Source organism: Calliphora vicina, chromosome 4 (genome assembly GCF_958450345.1).
Source record: "Calliphora vicina chromosome 4, idCalVici1.1, whole genome shotgun sequence".
Lineage (NCBI taxonomy): Eukaryota > Metazoa > Arthropoda > Insecta > Diptera > Calliphoridae > Calliphora > Calliphora vicina.
Window position 1 is genome coordinate 65,905,543 of NC_088783.1, and position 16,068 is coordinate 65,921,610.

At 28.6% G+C, this 16,068-nt stretch overlaps 1 protein-coding gene across 2 annotated transcripts in view; it reads right to left on the reverse strand.

Annotated features, from left to right (window-relative positions):
* The window catches only part of LOC135959093 (phospholipid-transporting ATPase IF), a 58,414-nt gene that overhangs the window by 36,314 nt on the left and 6,032 nt on the right, over window positions 1-16,068 (reverse strand). The window contains exon 1 of one of the 2 annotated variants that reach the window (XM_065510112.1): window positions 8,856-9,001. The exons of the other annotated variant lie outside the window; for it this stretch is intronic. Coding sequence (XP_065366184.1) covers window positions 8,856-8,900 — 45 coding nt within the window. The 5' untranslated portion in view covers window positions 8,901-9,001. Of the gene's footprint in view, window positions 1-8,855; window positions 9,002-16,068 lie in introns of those variants that run through there. 2 annotated transcript variants of the gene reach the window in all.

Below are 16,068 nucleotides of genomic sequence, written 5' to 3' on the forward strand. Positions count from 1 at the left end.
ATTGATCACAGACCGATGTATTTAATAAGTGGGCGGACTATGTATTACGAACATTAAAAAAAAATTTGTTAAAACGGTCCAGGCGTCCTGCGATTTTAGATAAACAAAATTGGCGTGGTCAATTCTTCTTTCAGTAACAACTTAAATCGGATTACTATGATCATTTAAACAAAAAATTAGCCAAATCGATGTAGCCGTTTTCCGATTTTAGATAAATCGAAAAAAGTGGGCCGTGGTAAATTTTTCATTCCGTAAAAACCTAAGTTGGGCTATGACCAACATTTAAAAAAAAAAATTGTCTAAATCGGTCCGGCCGTTCTCTACTGATGCAATTACCAAGAAACGAAATTTGATTTTTATTTACAGTCAGCGTCAAAAGAAAGTGTACATCTTGTTTTTACATTTAAAACGTTTTATTTACATATTAAAAAACAATTTTTTCTCCAGTTCTAGTATATTTAACAAAACACACAATTGTTCTCTTGCAATATATAAACAAAAAACTAAACTATTTCAACTGCAACAAAAACAGTAACAACAAAACCAAAAATACTCCATTTTTAACGCGTCAGAAAAAAGTGTACACATTTAGAATTGCAATAAGATTTTTCTAGCTACATAAAAAAATATATTGTTATTCTTTATTTTTGCCTAGATTATAATTTTTTGTGGATCTTGCTGCTAGTCTCATGAGATTTTAAGATAGTAGCTTTTCTTGTTTGATCGCGAGAACTTTAAAACCAAAATGGGAAAACAAACCGCAATTGAAACAAGAAAGTAAGTCATAAAATTTAAAAATGAAGGCAAATCGTCACGTGAAATCTCCTCTATAATAGGAAGAAGCCATAATACTGTAAAAAAAAATTATAGACAAACAAAAAAATTTAGAATTTTAGAAGATCAGCAACGTGCCGGAACACCAAAACTCCTTAACAACCTTGAAATACGATCGATTGTGAGAGCAGTGAAGAAAGTATTCACAGTAAGTGCAGTAAAATTATGCGAAGAATTAACAGATTCGTCTGGAGTGAGAGTTAGTAACAGTACGGTTCGCCAAGCGCTACACCCAAATGCTCTATATGGTGGAGTTCCGAGAGAATAACCCCACATTTCCAAACGAAATAAAGAGCGACTTCGAGAATTCGCAAACAGGTATAAAAACCAAGAAAATTGTTTTGGAATAATGTGCTGTTTACGGACGAAAGCAAGTTTGAGATTTTCGGAAGTAAAAAAAGGAGTAAAATTTGGAGAAGCAAAAATCAAGAGTTCGACCAAAAAATGTACTATCCACCGTAAAGCATGGTGGTGGTTAGGTGATGGTGTGGGGGTGTATGGTGGCAAGTGGCATGGGAAAACTCATATTTATTGATAGTTTGATAAGCAAAACCGATTACCTAAACATTCTTATAGAAAATATGGAACCCATCATTAGAAAATTAAATCTAGAGCGAACCTGGATCTTCCAACAGTACAACTATCCGAAGCATACTTCTTAACTTGTTAAAGAATGGTTGTTGTATCATACACCGAAACAACTGGAACAACCCCCACAGTCACCGAACATTAATCCCATTGAACATCTGTGGTAGCATTTGGACAGACAGATCAGAAAATGAAATATTACCAGCAATGACTCTCTACACGAAATCCTGCAGGAAGAGTGGTTCAACATCCCAACATCGGTGACATCAAAATTGGTAGAAACAATGCCAAGGAGGCTTGAAACTGTTTTAAAACCCAAAAGATGTCAAATAAAATACTAAACACGTTTTTTCTTCTAATTTCCCTAAACTGTACACTTTCTTTTGACGCGTTAAAAATGGAGTATTTTTGGTTTTGTTGTTACTGTTTTTGTTGCAGTTGAACTAGTTTAGTTTTTTGTTTATATATTGCAAGAGAACAATTAAATGTTTTGTTAAATATACTAGAACTGGAGAACAAATAGTTTTTTAATATGTAAATAAAATGTTTTAAATGTAAAAACAAGTTGTACACTTTCTTTAGACGCTGACTGTATATAGAAGAATATAGATATTTTAAAAGAAAAATATTTTTGCTCATTTACTTGGTGTAGGGTATTATATGGTCGGGCTTGACCGATAATACTTTCTTACTTGTTTTAAAAAAGGTATGTCAAATTTTTATATTTCTATTTTGAAATGCCTATAACTCGGAAATTATAAGAGACAAATTGCACATGCAAGGTTGTTTTTTCAAGACCCATCCAAGTGCTTTCCAAAAATATATAAAATATAAATTTTTGAAATCGGATGGGAAACAAAAAAATTCCTCGTATTTAAAAATTGTACATGTCGAAGGTACCCTAATTGCTCATTTTAATAACTTAACCCCGAATACTCCTATGCCCACGTCAAATTTTATTCCAATCGGACCAGACCAGATTTATTTCCAAAAAATTTCGATTCTGCCCCACTCTGCTATGTGACACGGGTTAACGATATTCGATAAAACATATCCTTTGGCAGAAGATTTTTATGCAGTAAAAGGGAAAACCCTACTAGAAGTTACTTTAAATTCTAAGTTATTTTTAAATTATACCTTCTCTCTCTTATTACAAATATTTTTTTAAACGGGAAACAAATTCGTCTAGCTGAAGAAATGATATTTACTCTCTTTTAATTTTTTTTTTAAATTTTTTCCACATAATTTTGCACCTAAAACTAATTGCTTTGCACTTGAGTTTATCACAAAATAATTTGAAATGATATCGAACATTGGTATACGTCATAACGAGAGACATTCATATATTGAACAACAGAAATAGATAAAATGCAATTATACAACAATTCAATAAACAGTTTTATACTTTTATTAGACATTCAAATACACAGTTACTTGTAATTGTATCTAAATAGTTGCCAATACAACAAACTATTACAACTTTATAAAAATTCATACATATACGTACATACGTGTAAATAGATACATTCACATGAATTTCACACATAAATCATTTACAAATTCTGCTGACAATGAATTAACCAATGACCAACCAGTGATTATTAGTCTCAAGTTAAACTATTAAGAATATTCACCAATTAATTACATTTCAAATCAAGAAAACACAAATTAAATACAATTTCATTATTTGTTGCCTTTTTCTGCTTCTGCTTTCGATTCGTTTAACTTTTTTGAACTTTTCACCGCCACCAAAATTACTCTCACACGTTTAAATTCTTTTCAACTTTCATTTCCAAACTCAACAACTCAAATTTATTTTTTCTTTTTGTTTGGGAAATTATGAAATGATCTTAGAAAAGGTCATTTCTTTGGCTGTAAGTAAAGTCATTAAGAAATTTTATTTTTTCTTCTTTCATTATGTTTAAAACCGTTCTTTCTTTTTGTGTTTTTTTTCTTTTTTGTTCAACTTTAGAAAACTTAAAACCCGCAACACGTTTAACCGTTTTCAAAGACAACGAGCTGCATTCACTGAAGCATTCAGACACTGACTGATCATGACTGAATGACTGACTGAACTTGAAACTGGTCTTAGATGAAGAAATGTTCGTAAATGATACATATTTATTTCAAACTTTGATTTTATCTCAGCTCTCTTTTGTTCTCTTTAATTAAACTTTGTTTATTTCCCTTTTCTGTTGTTATTTTTTTGTTTATAATTTCCCAGCAAACGAAAATGTGGGATCTCAAAATTGATCGGAAGGAATGAGAGAAATTATGGCAAGCGGTAAAAATGTTATAACGTAAAGTAAATAATTCTATATTAGATATTGAAAATGTAATTCCTTTTAAAAAATAATTTTTTTTCAAAAAATTTTTTTTTTCCAAATTTTTTTTTTTTATATTTTTTTTAAAAAGTTTTTTCAAAATTTTTTTTAAATTAAATTTTTTTTTTTTTTTGGAAAAAGAATTTATGACCAAAAAAATTTTTGGATGAAAAAAAATTCGGGTTAAAAAATATTTTTCGCGATTTTGACACATTACAGGTCCAACTTACTATAGCCATATATACATCGTTGCAATGGACTTTAAAATATCTATTAATAGATATCCATATTGTCTATATTAATGACATAGTAATCCAGATATACGTATGTAGATCAAAAATAGACCGAAAATCGAGGTTGTCCCGGTTTTTCGTTATATCCCAGCCATTTGTTGGCCGATTTTCTCGATTTTAAACAGCAACCGAGCTGGAAGAATTCCCGATATATTGATGTATGAATCATGTATGTAAGTTATTTGGGGGCTACTGAAAGTTGATTTCAATATACAGACGGACATGGCTATATCGACTTCGTCATCTAAACGATCCAGAATATATATATTTTGTGGGGTCGCAAATGAAAAATGTGGAAATTACAATCGGAATGACAATCATATATTTACTTTTGTCCAGGCGCGGATCCAGAGGGGGTGAAATAGGAAATTATTCTTAAAATATTTACGATATATTTCAATATCTGAAAACTAGAAGAAATACTTGGAATACAATTATTTTAAAATCTATCTTTATTTGTTTCCTGGGTTACACTATTATTAAATAACTTTGTTATTGTTCTCTTGCATGTGCCCGAGATATGAGATACATACTTGTGTGTTTAAGTATGAATGTATCTGCACAGCTATAGACACAAATATTTATGTATATTTCTGTATTTATTTTTACAGTTTTATTTTTTTTTATCTCCCTCTCTGTTTTGTTCGTGTTCGTTTTTTACGGTTTTCAATTTCAAGTTTATAACAGATCTTGTTTACTACTCCACATCTGAGATTTCTGTTGTGTTTGGGCCGTTGTTGGATTTGTTAGTTTTTTACAATTTTGCCAAAATTCTCAGTTCCAGCACGCGATCATCAATCATTTATTAGGCTCAGTGAGTGAGCGAGTACGTAAGTGTGTGTGTTTGTTTAAGTTTTCGTTTTATTTATTGTGAATTTTAAATGTTGTTGGCTTAGTTACGTTCGAAATTGTGTGATTTGTTTGAGTGCTTCCTATACAGTCATAGAAATAATGTTGGTTGAAATAAAATTGTATGGAAAAAAATTGTTGTTCGAATTTTGAAGGGTTATAAAGTTATGTGCTGAAAATTTGAGCCAAATCGGGATTACGGGACGCGCAACGAGTTCAAAGGTCAGATATATACAAAATTTTACTATTTATATGAAAAAAATTTGTGAAACTCCTTAACATTCTGCATTATTTTACAGAGATATGTAGATTTGTTTAAATTAATTAGAGATTAATCCTATATCTCCTTTGGTAAAAATGAACCACAAACTGTATTATAGTTAAATTCGGAAAAAATGCAAATTTTTCAGTTTTTGAAGAATCGAAATGTGTACTTAGTTGTCGTTGTAATGAGATTTAAATGACAAAAATTGATTAAAAAATGTTAAAGTTAAGAAAAATAGAACATGAAGTCCAGTATTTATAATAACAGCATACAAATGGAAATTAAACCTTAATAGCACTTGGGGTTAAAATGACACTCAACTTATAAAATCAATGGTGCTAATTTTAATGTTTTTTATAATTAAATAAACTGAATCATTCAAGTTATTTTTAAAATTTAATATATCAAAAGTAGAATAAGGGGTTAAAATCAATTTTATTCCTCAAAAATCCTCAATAAAACATTAATTACGTTATTAAGGCAAAAATCTGGTATAAACACGATATTTTGCAGTTTAAAAAATATCGATCAAAATTGTGAATATTTTTTAAAACTTACTGCTTTTTAATACACACTACAATATTTTTAAGTTTAATTCCTTTAAAAAATCAAATTTTGATCAGCACTATTGAAATTCACAAGGTTTTCTATGATTTTAAAAGTTTAGGATCATTTGGACCCCAAGTGACATTATATATAAATACTAGACTTCGTGTTATATTTTTCTTAAGCTTCATCAAAATCGGTTCAAAAATATATAACATTTAGCTATCTTTCCATGAGAAATTCCAAATTTGACGGTAAGTTAACGACAAATAAACTGTTCTAGTTAAGCCATAACGATAATTATGAAAAAGTGCAATATTTTTGAAGGAAGGAGTTTTAAAGTGGCATATTTTTGAATCTAATTCAGATATTGACTTGAAATTTTTTTTGTAAGACCAAAAATTAACTTATCTAAACAAAACAATATAGCTCGGAATAAATGTGGATCAAATTGTTCCTAATATTTGCAATCCTATTAAAATTTTGATATAAATTTTAGTTTTAGAAACTCAATGAATATGTAATATGTAATAAAATATTTATTAGCGAAACTCAATGAAATTTCCAGCGTTTTTTAAGTTTCTCATTCTAAATAACAAGGTGTAATTTGCCTATTCAAGGTGTAATTTGCCTATATAGGGTCTACATTTCCTTCGGGGCTGGGAAAATACTTTAAGGTTAAATAGGGAACACATCAGTGTTTCCAAAACTACTTTCCGTTTTCTGATCCCAGCTTTGGGATTTTAGAGCATGTAGCCCAAAGTTAAAATTTTGATAAAAAATAGGTCAATTTCCAAAGGGCGTAGGGCCGACATGTTCGAAAAATAGGACATGTTTTTTATACCAAAATGTTCTCCGTAAAGAAAATTTATAGAAAAACATAAAACTGTTATATGTTCTTAAAGAAAGTTGTTTTTTAATAAAAAAAAAAGAGTTAAGTCACCTTTTTGTCCAAAAAACAGCAAAAATATACTATTTTTTGAATTTTTAAATTGAAAATCGGTTATTTTTGGATTCATAATTGATATTGCTCTGAAATCTTTTGTATGTTGTTGGTAATTTAGTTGTCTAACTAACAAAAAAAATCGAGTCCATTCGGTCCAAAACTGCGCACTATATTTTTAAAAAAGCGGACCAAGGTATGGCAAAATTTTAAAATTTAAATTTTTAAATGCCTATAACTAGGAAATTATAAGAGATAAATAGCAAACGATGAGAAACCAAAAAATGGCACGTGTTTAAAAATTGTACATGTCGAAGGTACCCTACTTTTAGCCCCCATAGCGCCGCCCCTGGATTATTTGTAGGGCCCATTTTAATAACTTAAACTCGAATACTCCTTGGCTACGCTCAATTCAAATTTTATCTCGATGGGACCAGCCGTTTAGAAATTCCAGATTTATTTCCAAAAAATTTCGATTCTGCCCCACTGTGGGTCGGTATTCATAAGAGATATGACCCTTCTAGTTCCAACAAATACAGAGCATTACCTTAGCGCCATGGATAATTGGGTTAGGTGTCAGCAGTTCAGATATACAAACCGTCTTTCAAGATCTTTCGGCTACAATTCGTATGGTACCCAATGTCCCGTAATCTCCATAATAATTGACACAAAATTCGACATTTTCGAAGCAAAAAACAAGTAAGAAAGTACAAGTACTACACTAAGTAAAAGAGCAAAAAAAAATTTCTTTTAAAATTTCAATAATTTATATTTTTGAGAGATTTTCGGAAGTGGGTCTTATATGGGGGCTATGACTTATTATGGACCGATCGTAACAAAATTTGGTGACATGAATTTCGTATATATAAAACATATTTGGAGCGAAATTTGTGTAGATACCTATATAAATTAAACATTTATGACCGATAAAGTCCAATTTCGGAAGGACATTTGTATGGGGGCTATGTGAAATAATTTCAGCCAGTTTCAATAGGCTTGGTCCTTGGGCCGAAAAAATAATATTTACCAAATGTGATGAAATATCTTCAAAATTGCGACCTGTACTCTGCGCACAAGGTTTACATGGACAGCCAGCCAACCAGACGGACGGACATCGTTTAATCGACTCAGAAAGTGATTCTATCGGTATACTTTAAGGTGGGTGTTAGACTAATATTTTTGGGCGTTACAAATATCTGCACAAACGCATAATACCCTCCCCACTATGGTGGTGTAGGGTATAATAACGTGTGTAACGTTTTATGGTATTATCTTCAATATATTTACACAAATAACCTAAAATATATGAAAATTGTCAATTTTTTTTTAGGTTGTCTCACATTTTGGTTCATAGCTCTGGTTCTACTAAACCGATTTTGCTGATTTTCAATACCAAACTGCTTAGGATACAATAAACATATTTTTTGTAAGTCTACCAATTTTGTTTGCGTATTTTGGACGTGAGCGTGTTTTACAGAGACACACAGACGGACAGACAGACGGACATGACTCAATCGACTTAGAATTTCATAAGGATCAAGAAAATATATACTCTGTTGGGTCTCAGATATAAGCGTAGCTAGACTATTATTCTGGGGTGGGCAAGTGCCCTTCCCAAATAGTAAAAATAAACAATTTTTTTATAAAAAAATAATGCGAGTCTGGGGTGGTTTTGACCACCCCAGCCCCCCTCTATCTACACCAATGGTCTCAATGTTACACACAGAATGACAAACTTATATATACCCTCATTCACAACTTATGGTGGTGGAGGGTATAAAAAGGCATAATTGTCTATTCAAAATAAGATAATAATATAAAATATTTAAACAATTTCTATAAATTATTTAATTTGTAGCACAATTCATTAAAGGTTGTTTATCTCTGATTCCAAAAGCATAAAGCTTTGACAAAAATAAAAATAAAAATGACGTCGAAAGATTAGACAAAGCTTTTCACAGTAAATAAACGTTATTAAAAGCTTTGATGTGTAAAATACAAAAAAAAAAATCAATTTTATGAGGTGTAAAAAAAGATAAGATTACAGTTATCATTGACAATACAATGTAGGTACTCAAAAAAAATATATATAAAATATTGAGGAATTTATTAATATAAAACACGGATATAAACTAAATACCAAAACAATGGAAATTAGTCATAGTTTGAAAAAAAAAATTGGAATACTTTTTTTTTAATATGAAATTACTTACCCTTCTGCCAAAATATTTGTCAAATAGTTCCTCCAATTTATCCATTATGGTATTTTAAACTCAATTTCTAAACTCTACTTGAAATTCATAAAGCTTTTTCAATAATATTCCACTTTATTTTAATTGGATTTTTTATTTCATTATTTTAAAATTTTTAAAATTATTTTAAAAAACAAAAGATAGTTTTTTTTAAAATTTACTTTTTCACACTCATTCACTTGCTAACTCGGTGATAAACTAAAATATGTACTAAGTTTTTAACAATTGATTAGTTGTTGCTACAAAATCAAGCCGTAAAAAGTCCCCAAAATATTTACCAATATAAGTATTGATGGCCAAAAACATACAAGTATTCTATATAGTAACAAATTATTATCGTTAGACCTTAAAAAAACCATATCGTACGTTATCACTTCACAAATATTTATATAAAACTTAATAATATTTTAAACAACAAAACAAAAAAAAAATTATTTAAACAATTCGTGGCAAATAGTAATCAATTTACCAATACATTTCGTAAAGAAAATTGTAATCGTTTTTCTTAAGAAAATCGTTTTTTTCAATCCGTTTTTAATTGAGAATAAAGTTTAACTAAAATGAGTTATTACTTCATATATGAATTGTCTGCTTCTCTGTATTTGGGTTCTACAAACCGTAAACGCCCATATGGCTTTCAGATAGATAAGGTTTCTTTATACTCAGTTTCTCCAAAAAGTATGAATGTGGTATTATATCCCGCCATTATCAGCCACTGCATCTTATCTAATATTAATATTATTATTATTTTTTGTATTTTGTTTTTATTATTTTTTTTATACACTTAAATGATACAGCAAAAATACACAAAATAAAACCGAATTGGTTTAGTTTAGATCCAATGTTAGTGTTGTTAAAAAGTTCGTTAAATGATTAAAAATTACCGTTTTGCACTTGATGTAATTAAAAAAATATATAGAGGCTATCAGAACCCGTGCTGGAAATCTATTGATTAGTTAATAAATTATTTTTAAAATTTAATAAATAAAATTGGATATTTCCAACTAATTTAGTTTCTTTTAATTTAAAAAAAATTGTATAACAATCTACTGACTTATTCAACTTCGACCAGCCCAAAGACTATAGGTTCCCCTCTCCCTATGTAGATATATAGATTCCTTTTCTTTTGGAAATTCAATGGTTTAGGGGGTAGAAACGGGTAAACCTTATACCTTCTAAACTAATACAGATACAAAACAAAATTAAAATAAATTTTTATCTTAAATTAACAGGCAGCTGTTTGGCATTTTTTTTAATTCGAAACCTTTAAGAGAAAAATGCCTATAATGTTTTGGTACTTTTTTATACCAATAAATATAGAAATATATTTTAAATCGTATTATTTACATCTCAAAAAATACCAAATATGTATTTGGTAACTTTTGGAATTTCGAATCTTTAAGGGGTAAAAATTGTATTTATTTTTTTGGTACTTTTTTCATAAAATATGTTTTTCTATAGAATGACTTATTATGAGCTCTCTTTAAGATACGATACGAAGATACGAAGAGTTAGATTGGGCCAAATCAGGGTAAACAGTTTGGTACTTTTTTTAAAACATATGTTTTTTTTAGAAAATGAATACAGTTTTGAATCGTTTGAGACATATCAGTGTCACATAAAATTAGCCAAGATGTAGTATATTGATATTTCAAAATGTACGGGTGTTCAAGAGGGAAAATAGAAATTGGTACTTTTTCTCCCAATGGTTCTTTTTTAATATTTTAAATAAATTACTGATCATATCGATATAAAAGTTAGCTGATATGAATACTTCTAAGTGAATAAGAATTAAGAACAGGTTGCTTAATGGTATTAAGCTACAATAAAGAAAGCACAAATAGTACTTTTTCGTTTCTCGAATGGTACTTTTTGAATTTCCTATAATAATTGACATGGAAACCTGAAATTAAACATATGTATATGGCACTGAGTGTTGCAGACCTTTCTTTACTCTAATGCATTGTTAACCAAACTCTCACAACAATAGATTTGCTTCGTATTCTAGTGTTACGATGTGTGTACACTGAATCAAATTTCTTATGAAAATATCCTTGACTGGCATCACTTGTAAAATAACTCATATTCGTTTTTTAATTTCGGTTTCACATATATATGAAACTCACACATAGACGGTGCCCGCGGTCGTACTGCTGGAGACCAATGCTCTAATGGTATCTTTTCAATAATTTATAATAATGAAATTATAATCACATGAAATTATATGCACATGATCCTGAATGAGTTAGGATCTACAAAAATTGGTCTTATTGATGCTTTATCCTAATAGAAGTAATATTTTATAATAATGGTCAAATATTCTACATATTCTAAAAACCGGTTTTCGAATAATTCGAAAAAGCCTAATTTTTAAAAACCGGTTTTCGGTTTTTTCTATCAAAAACCGGTTCGAATTACCGGTTTTTAACCTTTTTGTCAATTTAATAATTGAGGTATATTAAATTATTATTATTATAAACTTCGCCAGGAGTGGCAAAGTATATATATTCTGGATCGTTATAGATAGCGAAGTCGGTATAGCCATGTCCGAATATGGATATCTAATGATAGATATTTCAAAGTCCATTGCAACGATGTATTTAAGGTAAGACGGATTTTTTTTTCATCAAAAAAATTTTTTTTGTCATACAAATTTTTTTAAAAATTAAAAAAAAAATTTGGAAAAAACTTTTTTTAAAAAAAATTAAAAAACAATTTGGAAAAAAAATTTAAAAAAATTAAAAAAAATTTATTTTGTTTGAATAAAAATATTTTTAAGTATAATTTGGTGAAGGGTATATAAACGATATAGCTCTCTTACTTGTATCAAAATTTTTTTAAAATTAAAAAAGGGGAAGTTTTTCCAAATCATTATTAAAAGTAATCGCATAAAATCTTTAAATAAATTTTAAAAAATATTCGATTTTTTCGAATAATTCGAGACAAAAAAACCGGTTTGTCGAATAACTCGAAAACCGTCCTTTTGTAAAAACCGGTTTAAAAAAACCGGAAAATTGGAAAAAAAAAAAGGTTTTTCGAATAATTCGAAAACCGGTTTGACAACTCTAGTTCTGAGTGAATAATAATCCAAATCACTTTTAACTCCCTTCACCATGAGTGGTGAACCCCCGAAAGTATTATATTTTGGATCGTTATGGATTGCGGAGTCGATATAGCCATGTCCGTTTGTATGTAGAAATCAACTTTCTGTAGCCCCCAAATAACTTACAAACATATTGATATATTATCGGCCCACAAATGGCTGATATATAAGGAAACAAGTAAGAGAGCTATATTCGGCTGTGCCGAATCTTATATACCCTTCACCAAATTATACTTTAAAATTATTTTTTTTAAATATTTTTAGGTAAACAAAATTTAATTTTTTTTAATTGTTTTTCAAAAATTTTTTTTTGAAATTGTTTTTTAATTTTTTTAAAAATTTTTTTTTAAAAATTTTTTTTTTTAGTTTTTAAATTTTTTTTGACAAAAAAAATTTTTTTATGAAAAAAAAAAAAATCAGGTTAAAAAATATTTTTCCCAATTTTGACCCATTGTAGGTCCAACTTACTATAGCCTTATCAACATCATTGCAATGAAATGAAACTTTGAAATATCTATCATTAGATATCCATATTGTCTATATTAATGACTTAGTAATCCAGATATAGATAAAAAATAGGTCAAAAATCGAGGTTGTCTTGGTTTTTTTGCTCATATCTCCGTTATTTATGGACCGATTTTGTTGATTTTAAATAGCAAACTTCTCGAAGGCATGTCTGACAGAATTATTGAAGATTTGGATCCCGAAGATATCTGGGGTCTTCAGAAAATTGATTTCAACACACAGACAGACATACGGACATGGCTTAATCGACTCCGCTATCTATAAGGATCCAGAATATATATACTTTATAGGGTCGCAAATGAAAAATGTAGAAATTACAAACGGAATGACAAACTTATATATACCCTTCTCACGAAGGTGAAGGGTATAAAAACCAGGACAACCTCGATTTTTGACCTATTTGTTATCTACATATATCTGGATTACTAAGTCATTACTATAGACAATATGGATATCCAATAATAGATATTTCAAAGACCTTTGCAATGGCGTATTCAAAGTTAATCGGATCTGCAATAGAAAATAGGAAAAATATTTTTAAACCCGAATTTTTTTCACAAAAAAAAATTGTTTTGTTATAAATTTTTTTTTATAAATTTGAAAAAAATAAAAAATAATTTAAAATACAAATTTTGCCATCAATTTATTTTGCTAATAAATTTGAATTTTTTTTTTAATATTTGTTTACCTAAAAATTTATATTTTAAAATATAATTTGGTGAAGGATATATAAGATTCGGCACAGCCGAAAATTGTTCTCTTATCTGTTCTTTATTCGAATGGAATTTAGCTATATTTTTTTATAAAATTAGACACACGTAGTCCAAATAGAATTAGAATCTACAAAGGGAGTCTTAATGATTATTTTTCTTATGGTACTAGAATGTGGTCTAAATGCTGCATTTTATATTTTCCACTGGTACCTTTTGAATTTTCTAACAGTAACATTAAATTTGTTGCATATGATTCTTAATGGCACATTTTTTATTTTCTATATTTATGAATCTACTAATGTGAAATTAGGTACTTGTGAAACTAAATAAAATTTAAACTTACAAATTTTCATTTTCAAATGCGTATAACTCGCTAACTACTTATAAAAGATAAGTAGCATGTATTATATTGCCCTCATCGCAAGTGTTTAAAAATTTTGCATGTCTGAGGTGCCATTTTTTTAAGACCCCAAAGCGGCGCTTCAGAAAGTTCTGTGGGTTCCATCGTCAAAATTTAATCACAAATACTTCTCTGCTACGCTTATGTGGAATTTCATGTCAATCGGATCAGCATTTTAGAAATGCCAGATTTATTTTCAAAATATGTTTATTCTGCCCCACCGTATTAGTACTTATATTTTTGTCGATAACCCAATTATCTTCTATACTCCTGCAAACTTTCAATCTGAACACTCTTTTAGTTGAAAGTTTAGGAACCAAAATATGATCGAAAGTAAGTCTTTCCTATAAATTCATTTGCTAAATTTAACAAACTTAAAATTGCAATGAATGGATCTGATTATTATAAAATATATGTTTTACTTTGAAATCAGCCCTATGTGTTTTGGTTTGGATTTGAATTTATATTTTTCTAATTTCTAAACTAAACGAGTATCTTTACATAGTGTATGTAAATATTATTACACAACTGATGACAGCAGTTATAAATCTGTTTGATGTATTAATCAATCGATCATGTGATAATAAAAATAAAATCAATTAAATAAAGGTAAATGATATATTTTTCTAAATTTTACTTATTTAAATTAGGGTGAATCCTATTATATGGTACAGAAAAAACATAGTCGTAGTCATTCCCAATTGAAATTAATTTTTGTTTTATTTTAAAATTTGTGTCATAGTACTAGTCGTTGGTGAGGTGAATCAAAGGACAAAGAAGTCTTTTTTTTATATTTTTTATATTTTTCATATATTTCTTTCAAAGGAATAATATACAATTTTGGTTTCATACGAAAGGTTTTTGAATTGCATTTAGATCTTAAACATATTATGATTATGCATGTAGAAACATAACATTTCATGATTATTTGTAAGTGGAAGTGTTGGTATATAATATAATATGTTTACATATTTAGCATTCTTTAGTTGTTCGCAAAATAATTATGTTTCAGTGAACCATACTCAAATTTATAATTTCGATGAACATAAAAATGTTTATTTTAAAATATTGTTGAAATTAAAATAAAATAAAATAGAAATATGCCAACAATATATTGTTACAATGAACAGAGTATAGTTGTCGTAACCATACCGAACCATATTTTTTCTCTGTGTGCACCCTAATGTTAATATTTATTTCACCCATATCATTTAAAAGGACTGAAGTACATACACGTGAACATAAGTTTATCAAACCTATTTGAAATCTGATATGTATATTTTGTAAATCCCCTGGCTATGTTAAAGCATAAAGTCCAGATGTTAGTCATGCTTATCTGATAAGAAAATCGAACAGGGAAAGCTCTTGTTTAACAATTTAAGCGTTAGTGACTCACAAACTAGTGCTACATAATTATACATCAGAGATGTAAATTTGTTTATCATGATTTCGTACATATGATATCAAAGTCGCGACACAATTATATAATAATTTAGAAACCATAAATCAAATTTTGAAAAAGATGTTTTGGAAAATTATGCATTAATCGTATTGATATATTTTCATGTTTTAATAAAATTAGAAATTATTATTTAATATATAAAGCAGGGGCGATCTTGTACTAATTCGCAAGGATTATAATGATCAAAAATCATTATAAAAGACGTCCAAGCAGCTAGTAACTACTAAACAAAAAATATTTTTGTATGTTTGTTTTTCAAAATACGTATATTAAACTCTGTTATTTCCCAATACATACTGCCAACATTGTATAATAATTATTTCAATCAATCAGTAAAAACATATATTCATAATGCAATTAGTCATATAGTTTTATGAGGTTAAAGCAAACGAAAAAAAAAGTGTATCTATAGATATCTATTAGATATGTAATAAAATAAATACATTGCAGCAATATTTTATTTATGACTAATATTTGCAAAATAAATTTCATTTACTTATTTTACAACTAAATGTTAGAACAAATAAGAGACAGGTGCATTGAGATTAAAAAACAAATATCGAACTATGTTAACAAACCACAGAAATGTAACTTAATCCATTTTGACAGAGTTCTTGTTAGGATTAATTTTGGTTGAATTTACTCACTTTAAAATCATCCTAAATATTATCAATTTCATTTAGTTACAGCACACAATGAAGCAGAATCAGAATAATTTGGAAATAAATCAGCCATTTCTAACTGGCTAAACCAATTGATATTCAATTTGATATAGGCATTAAAGTGAAGTATATGAGTTTAAGTTTTGACGATGGCCCTCACAGTCACCCCAGGAATGGCGTTGTAGGGTCTCAGAGTAGGTTACCTCAGGCATGAACAATTTTTTGTGGTTCGTCCCATTTCAAGATTTCTGAATATTGAATTTTTTCCAGTTAATTAAACAAGAAATAAAAAAAATCATTTAACAGAAT